This window comes from Camellia sinensis, chromosome 6 (genome assembly GCF_055761805.1).
Source record: "Camellia sinensis isolate YWXY chromosome 6, ASM5576180v1, whole genome shotgun sequence".
NCBI classification, from domain to species: Eukaryota; Viridiplantae; Streptophyta; class Magnoliopsida; order Ericales; family Theaceae; genus Camellia; species Camellia sinensis.
The window spans coordinates 10735327-10752220 of record NC_138966.1 but is presented as its reverse complement, the minus strand read 5'-3'; the positions used below and the strand labels follow the sequence as shown (position 1 = coordinate 10752220).

Sequence of the window (16894 nt, the reverse complement as noted above, 5' to 3'; positions counted from 1 at the left end):
ATCTTAAGCCATTCTCTTAACCTATATCATTCCTTATTTCCAGTTCACGGACTTGGGTTACAGGACCGTGACAGGCACCAACGGGGTTGCCACTCGAATACAAAGCATCTAGCCTTTCACATACCCCATCACCCCAACATGGAAAACTGCTCGTGCAATGTGCCAACATGGGAGACTGTCATGCCCAAAGCACAAAATAGTAGTGTGGAAGCAATCTTAGCCGATCTAATGACCACCTCTACAAGGAAGATATTCAAGGAATTTATGGTTAAGTGGAAAGGGCCCGACTATGATGAAATTAGTTGGGAGTGTGAAGCGAAGTCCCTAATATTAAGCATATAAGCATGAGGCCACCCTCATCTTAAGTGCTTAGAGCTAGATTTTGGGGTGTGTTCTATCCAAGACCATCATGTTACATGGTATCAGAGCCGAAGTATTCAGGGATGGGTAGGGTGCGTGTCCTTGGCCTGCACGCTGCAGCAGGTGCTGCCGAGTGAGCACATTGGACGTGATGAAGGGTGTGAAGCGAAGTCCCACATCGCCCGAATACTAAAATAATATTAAGCATATAAGCGTGAGGGCACCCTCACCTTAAGAGCTAGCTTTTGGGGTGAGTTCTACCCAATAACGTGTAACAGGGAGAAGGCATTAAACTTGATGGGGAATGAAGTTATTATAGATACAATTCTTACAGAAAAGTTCATCCAAATCAAAACAGTGGACTACATGAATGCTACAAAAAATTAGTCATAAATTTGCCATAACATTAAATGCCAAAATAAATATATGCAAGATCAAGCTAATGCACATCAATTACATATGCAAAGGTACACCTTTAAGCAATTAATAGGCCTGTTTACAGTGATAAATGCATGTCTTCTAGCCCTTGGAGATTAACCTAATACTTCTGTAACAACTAGGGACAAAACATTTTACATACCTGAATAGAAGATCCAATAATAGTGATGGCTGATGCAGGACCATTCAACTCTTTCTCCAACCATGTCCATTGCGAATTCCCCAAAATACTTCCATCACTAAACAAAGGGTCTCTGTGGTACCTGGTATCTAGGAGAATAACCTGAAGAAGTTTATAACCCATAATTAGAACAAGGTATGCCTTTAGGTCTCACCTATATGCACATACTGCAGTTTTCTAATTGAGGTGGGCATGGAACACAAAAATGGATTTTCCAAGAGCAACATACTGATTATAATTAGGATACCAAACATATCGACAATTATAATGAACAGGATGCATCTCTAGAACAATTCAGCTTTAAATGAAAAGAAGTAACAGCAAAAGTTGCTAAAAATTATTCAGATTCAACCTTGACTTGTCTTCCTGCAGGGCCAAATGTGTATGATGCATAAACACCAGCCTGCTTGCGCCTGCAACAACAGACATGAGAGAAATTCAGCAGCTGCATTGCACCCATGCAAAGAAATCAACTCTTGCTACTTCTTTTTGCAAGGCAACCGTTAGTGTTAGCAGGTCAAGAAAATTAGTTCCTCCCTGCTTACAAACTTGCATAATTTGAAAATAATATGCACTACCCTTAAGCAGATTGTTTTAAAAAAAATAAAACATTAAAAATATAAAAGTATAGACAGCAATAACTCTGAATTGTGATTTTTTCCTCACCGTGGGCTATCTTGAGGTTCATCCAAGAAATCCAGCATAAGCCTTTGGTTGGTAATTTTTCCATCAAATTCTTTTCCTGCATCATTTAATCCATAGTCATGGTCATCCCATGTGCCAATTACCTACATCATTCATACATAACTAGGTCAGGAGACTTTATCTAAAACTGTGAAGAGAATGTACGAGTGCCACAATCAATAAATGCTTACCAGACTCACCATAAAGGTATCATTCAAAAAATTGGCAGGTATAATAATATAGTAAAGCATAAGTTTGAGTGAAGCACCTTCACATTCTCTCGAAGATGATTGTACCCATCATTCCTCTTAGCCTTATCATATCTGGCCTGCATTTCATGCTCAGAGGAAGGAATGAATCTTGGAACATTCTTCCAGGGCCCAATCGTCCTTTCCTTGCCAAATAACTTCAAAGGGCGCCTAATGTCCCCATAGATGTTGTCACCCAGCCAGATAAAAATTTGAGGATCAAAGTCTATAATTGCATTCCATATAGGCTGCAGACAACCACTAATTTTCAGTGAACTTGAAAAAGGATTTTGTTATCCATTAAATATGTTATAACTTAAAATGCCACTTAATCACAATCTACAACATATCTGATACAGATATATATATCTACTACTTTAAAAAGTGGCAGGAATCTGAGTGTTTTCTACATTTCCATATTCCACAAATGCCCATAATAAGGAAAAAGAATTACATAATCAATTTGCCATATGTTGATTCGAATGATTGTGTCTTTTCAATTGCCCCTGCTAACGCTTGGAACAAAAGGAAAATTCAAATAACCAAATCATTTATAACCAGAACATTTATCATTGCGTTTGGAACATTGATAGTCCATTACCAATTTTGTTTCATGTCAGTCTACTTCATATACCGTTGTCTACAAATCCATCGTAGTGAATGAATTCCTCAAAGATTATCATGCCTGCGTCATCTAAATCCGTGACAATCAAGATTTATGGTAACTACTCCTACTTTCTCTTTGATTGATTTTTTTTGTTTGATTTGATGTTCCACTACTTGGGAAGTCTCGACTCTACGTGATAACACCATTAATGTTGGAAGCAATTGATCATGCAACTGCCAGAAATAAAATGGGCATCTTCAACAATCTATCTTTTGGCAATTTGAGAAAAAAATTTATGAGTATTGGGATACATGTACTTACTTGTGATGGGTGCAATTTTGTTTTTAAACTATTAGATGGTTTAATGATTGAGAGTGTTAGAATAGTTCTTTTAGTTATTTTTGTTCTCTTGTTAATATTTACTTAAGTTGAGGGTACGATGGTCATATTGCTACTTTAGGTTTTTTATATATATTTGAGTGATGTAAAGGGAATTAATTAGTTTTCAATACATACAAAAGTTCTCTCTTCTTCTTCTTCCTCCTAACTTTCAACCCTAATTTCTCCATTTTACATTCTCACTTGGTATCAGAGCAATCTCTTCTTCATTAGAAAGGGTTCTACAGATTCTAAAGATCGATTTGAGGTGACCGAGACGTGCTGATGTCACCAGCCGTACGATGACGTCAGCATGACGTAAGCAGTGTACGGACGGGTCCTTTATCCCTAGACTCGAAATTGCCTCCTGAGATTTATGGTGATTTTTGTGGAATTTTTTGATCATCCCTGATGTGAGTTTTCGATTTTTGAAACTATTTCGTGTTTTGGGACTGTTTTTTTTTAATCTGCCTTTGGGACTATTTTTTCCTGGTTTTTCTTGCTGGGCTCACTTCCCTAGGAGCCGAAAATCACCCCTCTACGGGTCCTTGATCTTAATTTGTCGTTTTACTCCTGTTGGGTTGATATTCTGTTCGATTTTTGGCTGTTTCTGGTCCAGTCACCTTGTGTTCTTCGGTTCTACCTATTGAAGGCTCCTATATAAGGGCTGAAACCCTTCTAGCAAGGGATATTTGTCCTCTCTTTATTGATTGCTACTGGTGAGTTGATGTGTTGGTCTCATTTGGGTCCAAACTTGGTTGTTGAGCTAGTTCTGTGTTTATATTGGTGATTGTGGGTGTGGGTATTGGCTGTTTGCAAGTCTGGTTGATCATTATGGTTGAGATTGAGGCTAAGGCTATAACTATGGGTAAAGATGATGACATGCCTAAATCTATCACTACAAAGAAATTGAATGGTGCTAATTATTTGGCTTGGGCCCATGCTGTCAAGATTTTCTTACGCAGTAAGAAGAAGTCCCGCTATATTAGTGAACTCCCTCCTCCTACTGATGATAAGGATTATGATGATTGGTGTTGTGAGGATTCTTGTGTGATGGGTTGGATTTGGCACAGTCTAGAACCACAGGTTGCTACTACCGTGGAATTTTGTGATACCTCTAAGGCCATTTGGGACTCCCTTGCTGAGTCTTTTTCAAATCAAAGTAATGTCTCTCGGGTCTACGAGTTATATGAACAGATTTCTGCTATGCGTCAATCTGGCCGGTCTCTCCCTGATTATTATAGTAGTCTCAAGACTTTGTGGGATCAGTTACTGCAGCATCGACCTTTCACTACTGATGTGACCACCCAGAAACAACATTGGGAGGAGTTTATGATGGCTTCTTTACTTTCTGGCTTAGATCCTGAGTTGCGAGGGTTCAAAGATCAGATTCTTGCCAGTGACACTCTACCTTCAACTGCCAATGCCTATTCTAGGCTGTTACGCTCTTCATTGGGACAAGCACAATCCACTTCTGGGTCCTCTTCTTTATCATCTTCTGCATTGGTTTCTAGTAGTGGTGATCATGGGTCTCCTCGCGGGGGTTTTCATAGTTCTTCTGGTTCCCGGAGCTCTTCTTCTGGTTCACGGGGCTCTCGTGGAGGTGGTTCTCATAGTGGTGGCTCACGTGGTGGTTTCCGTGGTGGAAGCAGTAGTGGACCTGGTTCTCGTATACGTGCCGATCGCAAGTGTACTCATTGTGGTTCCCAAGGTCATACTGAACCTTGGTGTTGGCAAAAGCATGGCAGACCTGATCATGTCCATCAGGTTATGGATGTCCCCTCCTCACAGTCTTTCTTGTTGTCTATTGGCTCGGATGCTTCTCCTGTTACTTCGCATGAGACACTCACTACTCAAATTAGTGAGCTTACTGCCCTTGTCCAGTCTCTGCGGCCTAGTCTACCTTCTTCCTCTACTGCTACCATGGCTAGTTCAGGTAATATTGCATGTGTGGCTAAGTCCTCTCAGCCTTGGCTCCTAGACTCTAGTGCTAGTTCTCATGTCTCTGGTAATTCCTCTCTTTTTGATACTCTTAGACCTGTTGATCATACCATTATACTTGCTGATGGATCTTCTCGGCCTGTCTGTGGTCAAGGTCCTCTTCATCCCACTCCATCCATGTCCTTACCTTCTGGTCTTTATGTTCCTAAATTTCCATTTAATTTGCTTTCTGTTAGCCAATTGACTCAAGCTCTCCATTGTTCGATAACCTTTTCTCTTACTTCATGTGTTTTGCAGGACCTCCAGACCAAGAGGATGATTGGTTCGGGGCATGAGAAGGATGGCTTATACTTTTTGGACGCTGAGACGTCTCCTCCTCCATCTGCTGTGTTGAGTGCAGGTGTATCTCCTCTTCAGTGGCATTTTTGCTTGGGTCATCCCTCCTTGGCCAAGCTCAAGTTAGCTGTTCCGGGTTTGAGTCATGTTTCTCAGATTGAGTGTGAAGCCTGTCAATTTGGGAAGCATCATCGTAGTTCTTTTCCTCGTCGTAGTGTTAGTCGTGTGTCTGAGTCTTTTGCTCTTGTCCATACAGATATTTGGGGTCCTTCTAGAACTCCCACTGTTAATGGGTTCTTTTATTTTGTTATTTTTGTGGATGATTACTCTCGGATGACTTGGTTGTTTTTAATGAAACAAAGATCTGATTTGCCTTCCATCATCTCTAAGTTTTATAATAAAATCTTTACTCAATTTGGCAAACGTATTAAGCTATTTCGGTTTGATAATGCCTTAGAATATGTGCAATCTATTGTAACTACCTTTTGTGATGCTCATGGTATTATTCATCAAACTACTTGTTCTCATACATCCCCACAAAATGGTGTTGCAGAACGGAAACACCGCCATTTGCTAGATATTGCTCGCGCCCTGATGTTTAATATGCATGTCCCCAAACAGCTTTGGGGCGATGCTGTTCTCACTGCTTGTTTGCTTATCAATCGCATGCCCTCTAGTGTTGTACACACATCTCCCTATTCTCTATTATATCCCACCACATCTCCTTTTCCCTTGCCTCCTCGCATTTTTGGGTGTGCGGCCTTTGTCCATGTTCTTGACCCTGGGTTGGATAAGTTATCTCCTCGTGCACGCAAGTGTGTGTTCTTAGGTTATTCTCACACTCAAAAAGGGTACCGGTGTTATCATCTTGAGTCTCGTCGCTACTTTGTCAGTGCTGATGTAACGTTTTTTGAGTCTACTCCGTTTTTTTCTTCCTCTGGGCAACAGTTATCTACTGATCTTCTCTCTTCTCGTGAGGGGGAGCCAGCCTCTCTCACTCCTACTCTTCCCTCTTATGCTCCTTCCACATCCACTCCTCTATCCTCTCTCTCTCCTCTCACTTCTACCCCTCCTTTGCAGGTTTATCAACGGTCTCAAGCTCGTCGCATTGTGTCTTATGGCCCGACCAGTTCATCTCCTTCGTCTGAGGCCCCTGTTCCACCTGCTGCTCTACCATCTGATGACCTTCCTATTGCCCTACGCAAAGGTAAACGCACTTGCACTCAACATCCTATTGCTCATTTCGTTTCTTATGATCGCCTCTCTCCTGGTCTTCACTCTTTTGCTTGTAGCTTGTCTAGTATTTCCATTCCTCGCACCTATCTTGAGGCTATGTCCATCGCTAGTTGGAAGTTTGCCATGGATAAGGAAATGCATGCTCTTCATCAAAATCAGACCTGGGACCTTACTCCTCTGCCATCTGGCAAATCTATTGTGGGTTATCGTTGGATTTATACTGTTAAGTATCTTCCTGATGGAACTGTTAAGCGACTTAAGGCTCGCCTGGTAGCTAAAGGCTACACCCAAACCTATTGTGTTGATTACTTGGAGACCTTTTCTCCTGTGGCCCGTCTTAACTCTGTTCGGATTCTTCTCTCTGTTGCAGTTAATCAGTCTTGGCCTTTATATCAACTGGATATCAAGAATGCTTTTCTCCATGGTGATCTCCACGAGGAGGTCTATATGGATCAGCCCCCTGGCTATGTTGTTCCCGACCAAGAGCATCTTGTTTGTCGATTGAGGAAGGCCTTGTATGGTCTTAAGCAGTTCCCTCGTGCCTGGTTTGATCGCTTCAGTGCTGTTGTGCTTGCCTATGGCTTTCACCGTTCCACTTTTGATCACTCTGTTTTTGTTCGCCACTCGTCTACTTGGAGTATTGTTCTTATTGTCTATGTGGATGACATCATCATTTCAGGGAGTGACTCCAATGATATTGCTGATTTGAAGCAGTATTTGGGACAACAATTTCACACCAAAGACTTAGGCCATCTTCGGTATTTTCTTGGGATTGAAGTTGCCCGTTCTTCTCAGGGCTTGTTTCTTTCTCAACGGAAGTATGTTCTTGATCTTCTTACTGAGACTGGTCTCTTAGGCACTCGCCCCAGTGATACTCCCATGGATTCTAGTGTCAAGCTTGCTGGTGACACTGGTGACTTCTTTCCTGATATTGGTCGTTATCGTCGGTTGGTTGGCAAGTTAATCTATCTCACTGTCACTCGTCCAGATATTACCTATGCTGTGGGTGTGGTCAGTCAGTTTATGCATGCTCCCCGCCAACCCCATTTTGTGGCTGTATGTCGTATCTTGCAATACTTAAAGCGTGCTGCAGGTCGGGGGTTGCTCTATCACCCATCTTCCTCCTTGTCTGTCACTGGCTTCAGTGATGCTGATTGGGCTGGTAATACGACTGACCGCCGTTCCACCTCAGGCTATTGTACTTTTGTTGGTGGTAATCTTGTCACTTGGCGTAGCAAGAAACAGACCGTCGTTGCTCGTCCTAGTGCCGAGGCTGAATATCGCGCCATGGCTCATACTGCTTCTGAGATGCTCTGGGTTCAGTCTCTTCTCCAAGATTTTGGCTTTTCTGTTTCCACTCCTATGCGCATGTTTTGTGACAATCAGGCTGCTATCTTCATTGCCAATAACCTTGTGTTTCATGAACGCACCAAACATATCGAAGTTGATTGCCATTTTATTCGTGATCTCTTACTCCGCAAGCAACTGGTGACTCCTTATGTTCGTTCTGAGGATCAATTGGGTGATATTCTCACCAAACCTTTGGCTCGGCCTTCATTTCTTCGTTTGTCTGCCAAGCTGGGCATGTTTGATCTCTATGCTCCAGCTTGAGGGGGAGTGTTAGAATAGTTCTTTTAGTTATTTTTGTTCTCTTGTTAATATTTACTTAAGTTGAGGGTACGATGGTCATATTGCTACTTTAGGTTTTTTATATATATTTGAGTGATGTAAAGTTGAGGGAATTAATTAGTTTTCAATATATACAAAAGTTCTCTCTTCTTCTTCTTCCTCCTAACTTTCAATCCTAATTTCTCCATTTTACATTCTCACTGAGAGCAATGTGATGAATGATGAAAAAATTTAATTGTTTTAAATAGTTATTAGATAGGACAATTAAAAGGCATTACTGAAAAAATAAAAATCACATCAAATGAAATGTATATTTTATATATAAAATTGAAGTCTAATAGATAATTCGGCTTGTGTCTCAATACCTGTTGGATCTATATTTGTATAGCATTTCAATTTTTATATTAGATTTAGGATAAAAGACATTTTTGGTGATTAAAGCATTCGTTTCTTGTTACTTTGGTCCTTTAAGTTTTAATTATGTTAATTTCGTTCTCAAAATTTGTAATTTGGTCCAATTTTAACATGCTCCCAAACCACACCGCCTTTGTCCAACCACAATCAAACAATAAGTGTTCCACTGATTCTTCTTCTTTCAGACACACAGAGCACATGTTAGATGCAGCACATCTACATTTAGATAGGTTTACCTTAGTTGCTAGCAAGTTCTTGCAAAATCTCCACCAAAAATGGCGGATTTTTTGTGGTACCTGAAGAGTCCAAATGTGTTTCCAGAAATTAGGGGGGAGGAGAAAGGAGGTTGGTCAGGGGGAGAACTAGATGATAAAACTTTGGCTAACTGGTACCCTGATTTCACTGTATAAATTCCAGATTTGTTTGGATGCCAAAACAAAGCTTCATCACAACCTTCAAAGGATAATTGAATGGATTTAATGGCCTCTAGATCAGTTGCAGAAATGATGGATTGAATTGTTTCCAACTTCCATTGCTTGTGGACTTGGTCTATAACATCTGAAACCAGAAAAATATCACAATCAGAGGGTTTATTGGAAGATATCTTGAAATTACTGGTTGTAGGAATCCAACAATCATCCCAAAACCTTACTGAGTTTCCATTGTGAATCTGCCACCGAGACCCTTTTAGCAATAGTTCTCTGCCTTTCAACAAACTTGCCCATGCCCATAATGTTCTGGCCCCTCTAGACGCATGCAAGAAGTCTGAATTCAGGTAATACAGGCCTTTAAATATTCTTGCCCAATAATAATCGGGGTGTTTAATTAACCTTCAACCTTGCTTTGCAAGCAAAGCTTGATTGAATTGTGAAAAAATTCTGGAATCCCATACCCCCTTCCAATTTTGGTAAGCACATAGATTCCCACTTGGCTCTGTTTCCCAGATCTCCTTTCCACCAATAATTTCGAATAGCAACATCCAACTTGTGGCAAAAGCTCTGGGGGAGATAGAAGCAAGCCATATCGTAGGACGGAATAGCCTGCACCACTGCTTTAATAAGAACTTCTCTACCGGCATGAGAAAGCAAGTTGTTTTCCCACCCTTGCATCTTAGAAACCATTCTTTCAATCAAAAAACCATAAGCATCTGCTTTCGATCGCCCCCACATCGTAGGTAAACCCAGATATTTGATGTTTGGTCTGGGCCTGTTGATACCTATTGTTCCACAAATCCCCTCTTTAAGCACCTCTGAAGCATTGGCCGAAAAGACAATTTCAGACTTGTCCAGGTTGAGAAGCTGGCCCGAAGCCCTGCTGTACACTTGAAGAATATGGAGCATATTCTGACATTCAACAGTGTTAGCCTTGAAGAAGAGGATAGGACATTGGCCAAAAACAAATCAGATAAGATTGGACAAGTTCTCATCTTTAGTCCCAAGATTGCCTTAGAATAAATACCACGAGCTATCAATTTGGACAGGACATTGGCCACAAGTAGAAAGAGGTAAGGGTATAGAGGGTCCCCTTTAAGTCCACAAGGAGTGAAAACAGCTCTTTTCTCCCCATTGGCAAAGATTGAGAAACTAACCGTCGTGACACACTCCATCACCCACTTCACCCATTACCCCAACTTACTGAGAACCACTTCAAGAAAATCCCATTGGATTCGATCATAAGCCTTGTTGAAGTCCAATTTCAAGGATAAATCCAACCTCTCTCCCGATTCTGATTTCTCGAGAAATGGGATGCTTCATGCGCTATCAGAATATTGTCCTGAATCAAACGGCCAGGTACAAAGGCTGACGGATTAGGTGTGACAAGCTGTTTGAGAATTCTCGAGCCTATTAGCCAAAACCTTTGTGATGATTTTCATATTGAAGTTGCAAAAGCTAATAGGGCAATAATGGTTAAGTGTCTCTGGAGCCGCCACTTTTGGAATGAAGATAAGATTAGTGAGATTCCATTCTCTTGACACAAACCCTTCATTGAAAAAACTCCGGACTGCTAAACAAACTTCTGGACCAACCACTTGCCAATGCTTTTGGTAGAAAATACCTGAAAAGCCATCTGGACATGGGGCTTTGAGGGGGCCCAATTGGAAGGCTGCCAATTTTATCTCAGCATCAGTGAGAGGCTTGGTAAGGTCTGCATTCATGGCTTCAGTGACCTCACAATCAACAACCGATAAAGCTTCTGTCATGTCTCTAGCTTCCAAAGCCTTAAAAAGCTTTTGGAAGTAAGAGAATAGCTGGTTGTTTATGGCTTCATCCATATCACACCATTCCCCAAATTCAGTCTTGAGCTTAACCATCTGATTTCTTTGCCTCCTTTGGATAACAGTGGCATGAAAGAACGTTGTGTTTTTGTCTCCATACCTCAGCCAATTGACTCTAGACCGCTGATGTTGATACATCTCTTCCCTTCCCAGCACCACTTCTAACTCACTTTGAATATTACAAATCCAAACGAAGTTATCATATGTGTATGGTTGAGCTGGAATCTTCAGTGGTGCATTTTTCAAAACACCTATTTTTATTCAGTTGTCCCCAAATTTTTCCTTGCTCCAACTGGACAGCTCTCTTCTGCATTTCTTAAGCTTTTGTGTGAAGCGATACATTGGGGACCCTATGTTAGCTATAGCCAGGACGATTGGATCACTTCAGAGCATAGTTGTCAAATCGGGATTCGTATCATGGGTCGAAATGGCCTCGTACTGAATTGCGAATCAAATCGAATTATAAATCGTAAAGATTCGGTCACTTTTTCTAAATTACTTAAAAACATATATGTACACATTAGATGTTAAATATATATTAGGACTGTGAAATATTTAGACTTAAATCAATGAAAATGTTATTTTGAATGGTAATCGCGTAGTCTAATAGGTAAGAAGTTAACAAAGGTTCCTAGGTAAGATCACTATCTTACCTTTTTACTTTTTTAGATATTTCTTATAAACCATTCTTAATAAAGATAATAACCAAATAGACAAACTATCAATTTCCAAAGTAATAATAATCAACAACAATATTAATATTTGTACAATAAGCACACATACTTTTCTAAGTAACAGTGAGTAAATAATAAGAAAGAATTTTTCAGAATTTTTTATTTTAAAGCCTAAAACATTTTAAAACGTATAACTGACCTCACACATTTAATATTCAATTATATTCAATTTAATAAAATAGCAATAGATAATTCGTAGTGTAACTTTAATCTTAAACATCTTTAGAAAATATATTATAATTTTTTAAAGGAAAAAAAAATGAGAAGAAAGGTTAAAAATATGTTGGGTCTGACTAAATCTGATTGGATCCTATTAAAAACTCCATGATCACTAAAATAACAACAAATCATGTATATATGTTGGTTATTTTGGTATTAAACGCTATTAGAAATTGTATTATGTCATTTTTACTAAAAAGATGGAGAGAAAAAAAATCGAAAATTTGTCGGACACAACAATTTTAAAAATTGCATAAATCATAAAAAGTGAATCAAACCCTGAATCGATTGTGAATCGTGCGATTCACAAGAGATTCACTTTCAAAATAGATTCACCCATAGATTCATATCGATTTTGCAAAAATTGCGAATCAAATCGTAATATTCTGATAATAGAGCTTTAAAGCAATCCGGGCTAGTAGTCCACATGGATTCGAATTTGAACAGGTGTGGTATCTTCTTGGGAGGTATGTGACAGTGTAGAAGAAGGGACAGTGATCAGACCCCACCATTGCTTCATGATGCACTTGCGCATAGGGGTACAATTGTCCCCAACTCACTGTTGCCAAAGCTTTGTCTAGTCTTTCCCTCACGTTGTTGACACTCGATTGGTTGTTAGTCCACGTATATGGTGCACTTTTAAACTCAAGGTCCATTAACTCACACTCAGATAGTAGGTCTGGAAACTGTTGCATTCTAGCATTATTCTATCTTGCAGAACCCGGTTTCTCCCATGACTACCCACCTCATTTAAATCCCCCATACAGACCCAAGGATACCCATTTTAAGAAGCCAAATTTTTTTAGATATTGCCAAAAAGCTCTTCTATCAGCCCAGCGAGGAGGAGCGTACACAAAGGTGGCAAGCCAACTAGAAGCTATCAATCCCATAGATACTGTGCATTTAAAAATATTTGGGGACTTGAAGCTCACATTCATGTCCACCTCTTCCTTCCACTACAAAGCAAGACCTCCTGACAACCCAACAGGGTCGACATAGCTTTTGTTTAGAAAGTGGAGCTTTCGACGAATCCTCTCTAGAACTAATTGCTTATTTTTGGTTTCTACAAGGAAAATTATTGAGGGACGATGGGTCATATATAACCCTTGTAAGATCTGGAATGTTAGGAGTCACCCCAACCCCTGACAATTCCAACTCAAAATCAGCATGATTCATGTGGCTTTTAGGGCCAACCATCATAGCCCATGCATGAACACCTGATTCCAAATCCAAACAAGTACTAGAAACTTGAGATACATTCTCATCAAAATCAAAGCAAACTGAATTTACACTCATTAGGGAAGGAAGACGCTACATCAATGACTCTCATAGCCTTTGAAATTTCCACATCCACTAGACCTTGTTCCAGCTTGGTAGCTCTTCTCCCTCTGGAAATTCTCCTTTTCTCAATCTTGGATTTTCCCAAATTGCTTACTGTGGGGACATAAATTTTGAATGACGACACATGGCCGAGGTGTCACCGAAGTGCCAGCCGGGGTGCCACATGTCTTGGTCACGACACCGAGATGATCTCAGCTAGGCCGAGGTTATCTGCGAGAATACCAAAATTCGGGATAAGCGGATAAGGGACAAGAGTCCTAGAATGGCAGAAGACTTCAGTTTGGGTAAAGATAAGACTATTAGAGAGTTTATCCTAATCCTATTGGGAGTCCAAGATTAGCAGTAATCCTAAGTCCATTAGAGCTAGGCTTCTATTGGGACTAGATTTGTGTTGGCTATAAAAGAGAGACACCCCCATGGATCTAAGGTATGCTTTTTATACTCTGAATAGTGAGTTAAGCACTTTTGCTATCTTTGAAAGATAACTGACTTGATCGTCGGAGTGCCCCCGGGTAGACAAACCACCGCGAGATTCTTATCTTTCTGTGATAGGTTGTTCAGGCTTAATCTATTCTGCCAGTGTTCTCCAGCTAAGTGTTTGATTGGCAGTGTGGTCGGAAATTGACACACACACTTACTTCTTTATGCTACTAGCACTGGGAGGGAGAAGCAAGCTCTGGGAAGAACTGTGAATAGGAAGGCTTGGTCCTTCAATACTTTAACACTTCGAGTGCCGCAGAGGTAGGTCCTTGTCTTTAGCCCCTTTTCTTTTGAGCTTTAGATGCTTTAAGGCTGAAGACAAGAGCCCATCTAAAACATGTGGTGGGTTTTGAGATATCAGAGTTGAGATTGGGCTTCTTAGAACAAAAGATGGCAACTCATCACTAGGATCCCCTCCTCCTAAAGGATGGGCTTGGTCACTTTGTGGGCTATCTAGAGGCTCTGTAACAAAGTAGTTGGGCTTAAGGTTTGGAGAAAAAGGCCTCTCAATTCTATGGGTTGAACTACTGATAGGGCCCAAATAGAAATCCAGCCCAGTTGCCCCATCCTTATCCTTGTGCGTAGGTAATTTTTGTTGCCCCAAATTAGGTAAAACAAGAGGCACCTAAATTACTGTTTGGACAGATGGTGAATTAGGGCGATCTCCACCTAGCAAGCCGACCTTAACTGTCCGTTGAGAGGACAGAGACGTAGTGCATGACTCTGTACGGGAAGGTGAAATTGGGGATGACAGGTCTGCATAATTTGAAGGCCCAATCGTGGTACTAGCACGCGCCGGTGAATTCTCCGATGGAGAGACGATTATGTTCTTCAGGCCAAAAGCAACCCTTTTTTTCCAGCTCATCGACCTGTCGACGGTAGTGCTCAATGTGGATGCCAGTTGGACTAGCAGTTCCGGTCTGCAAATTGGGTCCGTACCTGATGAAGCACCTTGTTCTTTTGATACAAATTTACATACATTGCTTTCGTGCCCCAATCTCCCGCAATCATAACAGAAATCCAAAAGTTTTTCATATTTAAAAGTAAGCCAGAACTCACCTCCCCCTCGAGATCTCTGGAGCCAAATTCCTTTTGGTAGGGTTGTTGTGTGTCAATTTCTACTCTTATCTGAAGGAAATTACGGTATAGCAATAGTCCTTCAATATGAGCTTCCACACGAATTAGTCTCCCAATGCACCTCCCCAGAATCTCACCATTATGTTTAGTGAGATTATTGAGTGGTAGTCCATGAACTTGGACCCAAAATGGGCACCAATGGAAATTCATTTCTTCCACCGTCTGGCCAATCATTAGAGGCTAAAGTGCTAGAAGATTTCCCATAACCGGCCATGGACTATCTCGGAGCACCTTGTGCCGGTCATCACTGTCACTGAACTAGAAAAGATACACATTATCGTTCCATGGAGATATACCATGGACTATCTCGGAGCACCTTGTGCCGGTCATCACTGTCATTGAACTAGAAAAGATACACATTATCATCCGATGGAGATACAGATAGTTCACCACATATTTTCCAGGCCCGTCTAATAATATTAGACACCGCCTTCTTGTTGAGAATCTCAGGAGCCAAAATCTTCCCGATCAAACAAAGGTTAGAGGTCTCAACACTCTCGCCAGAAACTTCTTCGAGAGAGATGCCATCATGCTCCTATGGGGGATGGGATTGTCAAGCCATGAAAGAAGCAAGTGATACCTAGAGGGGCAAGAGCATAGGGGACAAGAGTGGATGAGCAATAGCAAGAGATGGAACAAGAGAGAGGGGACAGAGCAAGAGAGTGAGACCAAATTTGGGTTGGGAAATCTAATAGGTGAAAGGTAGGAAAGGATTAATCACAGGTAGAAACCACGATGATTGGAGAACACTGGACAAAACCAGTGGTAAATCCCAAGGCAGAACTCTCATTATAGAGAGAGAGAGAGAGAGAGAGAGACTCATTATAGAGAGAGAAATGGGTTAGGAAATTTATTATATAATAAAACTCAATCATATACCATGAGGAAAATTTTGAGCAGAAATTTAGAAAGAAACTAAAAATTTAGGATAAGGTGGTTAAATGAATCCCCTAAAGCAAATTTGCAGAATATTCTCTATAATGACTTTGATTGCAGGCAAATAAGTACAGAACCGTTTATGTACCAAGTGTAAAGCTTGATGCAAAATCAGGTTATGCTAGGAACAAAATGGCAGCTCATTGCAAAGCCAATTTAAACACTTAAAAGTAGAAGAACATCATGAATCTTAACAAAATATTCAACAAGTTGGTGTTAAAATTTGAGGACCTCCTCGCAACTTGATGTCCAAACCTACCCTTTCAAAAGGCTCTCGCTCAGGAGGACTAGAATTTTTCAATCAAATCAGTGGTGCATGCTTTGCTATTATTTAATTTAAGCCAAAAAACAAAATCTAATTGGATTGTTTGGTTGAGGGGAATATAAAATAGAATGGAATGAATGGTAATTCCTTCACCGAATGAGTATTCTTCAGATTGCATGTTTGTATATATTTTTAGAAAACTAAGCCAGTAGTGTGTAGCCTGATAAGTGAATATAAATAAATAAAATTAACAAAAATGAACAATTATTATGATTAAAGATGAATTAGAGCAACCTGGGGAGCGCTTTGGTTGGCGCAGGATCCGAAGGCAATTCGAGAAACGAGAGGCACAGGCACTTGGGAAGCAGCACCGCAATCAAGAAGAAGAAGAAGAAGCACACTTGTCACGACGCCTCCGACCTCTATTAACCTCCGCAATACCATCGCCATTTTGCTCATTCCTCAATCAGCTATTGCTTCCAAATTATCAAATGTTTTATTTTACATTAGCCTGGTGCAGATAATTCAGTCCCGCGATCTTCATTTATACGCCACTACGTTCTTCATTTGTACGCCACTACGTTGTTTTAATAAGGAGTTTCTATTTGGCGATTTGGGCAAAAAAAAAATTATCAATACACAATCTTTCATTTTCGTTTATACTTTCATTTTCGTTTATATTTCATTACAGATATTTGTCATTGATAACGTTAGATTTTCAGTTTATATTTATAAAAATTTTATAAATTAATTTTTATTTATTTTTAAAAAAATATAAACTACAAACGCATTTAATAATTGACAAAATGTTTTAAAAAAATTTAAAATATAAAAAAGAGTGAGAAATGGCAAGTGGTGGCAAGTGGCGGTGGAAGACGGTAGTGGAAAGTGGTGACGGTGGGTGGTGGGTAGCTGGTGGTGACGGGTGGATGGTGGTGCTGGGTGGGTGGGTGCCGGTGGCTGGTGGTAGCGAGTGGGTGGTGATGGTGGTGGCGGGTGGCGGTGGCAGATGGGTGGCAGATGGCGGGTGGTGGATGGTAGGTAGCAGGTGGTGG

General features: G+C 40.5%; 1 protein-coding gene across 2 annotated transcripts in view; it reads right to left on the bottom strand.

The window, feature by feature from the left end:
• Window positions 1-16488, bottom strand: part of LOC114289648 (uncharacterized) — a 39888-nt gene extending 23400 nt beyond the window's left edge. For both annotated transcript variants that reach the window (XM_028233423.2, XM_028233428.2), the window contains exons 1-5: window positions 16134-16488; window positions 1932-2159; window positions 1646-1767; window positions 1332-1392; window positions 941-1081 (exon numbers count right to left, since the gene is read on the bottom strand). In XM_028233423.2, the coding sequence (XP_028089224.2) occupies window positions 941-1081; window positions 1332-1392; window positions 1646-1767; window positions 1932-2159; window positions 16134-16298 (717 nt within the window). In that variant the 5' untranslated portion in view covers window positions 16299-16488. The remainder of the gene's footprint in view (window positions 1-940; window positions 1082-1331; window positions 1393-1645; window positions 1768-1931; window positions 2160-16133) is intronic.
• Between the last annotated feature and the right edge of the window lie 406 nt (window positions 16489-16894).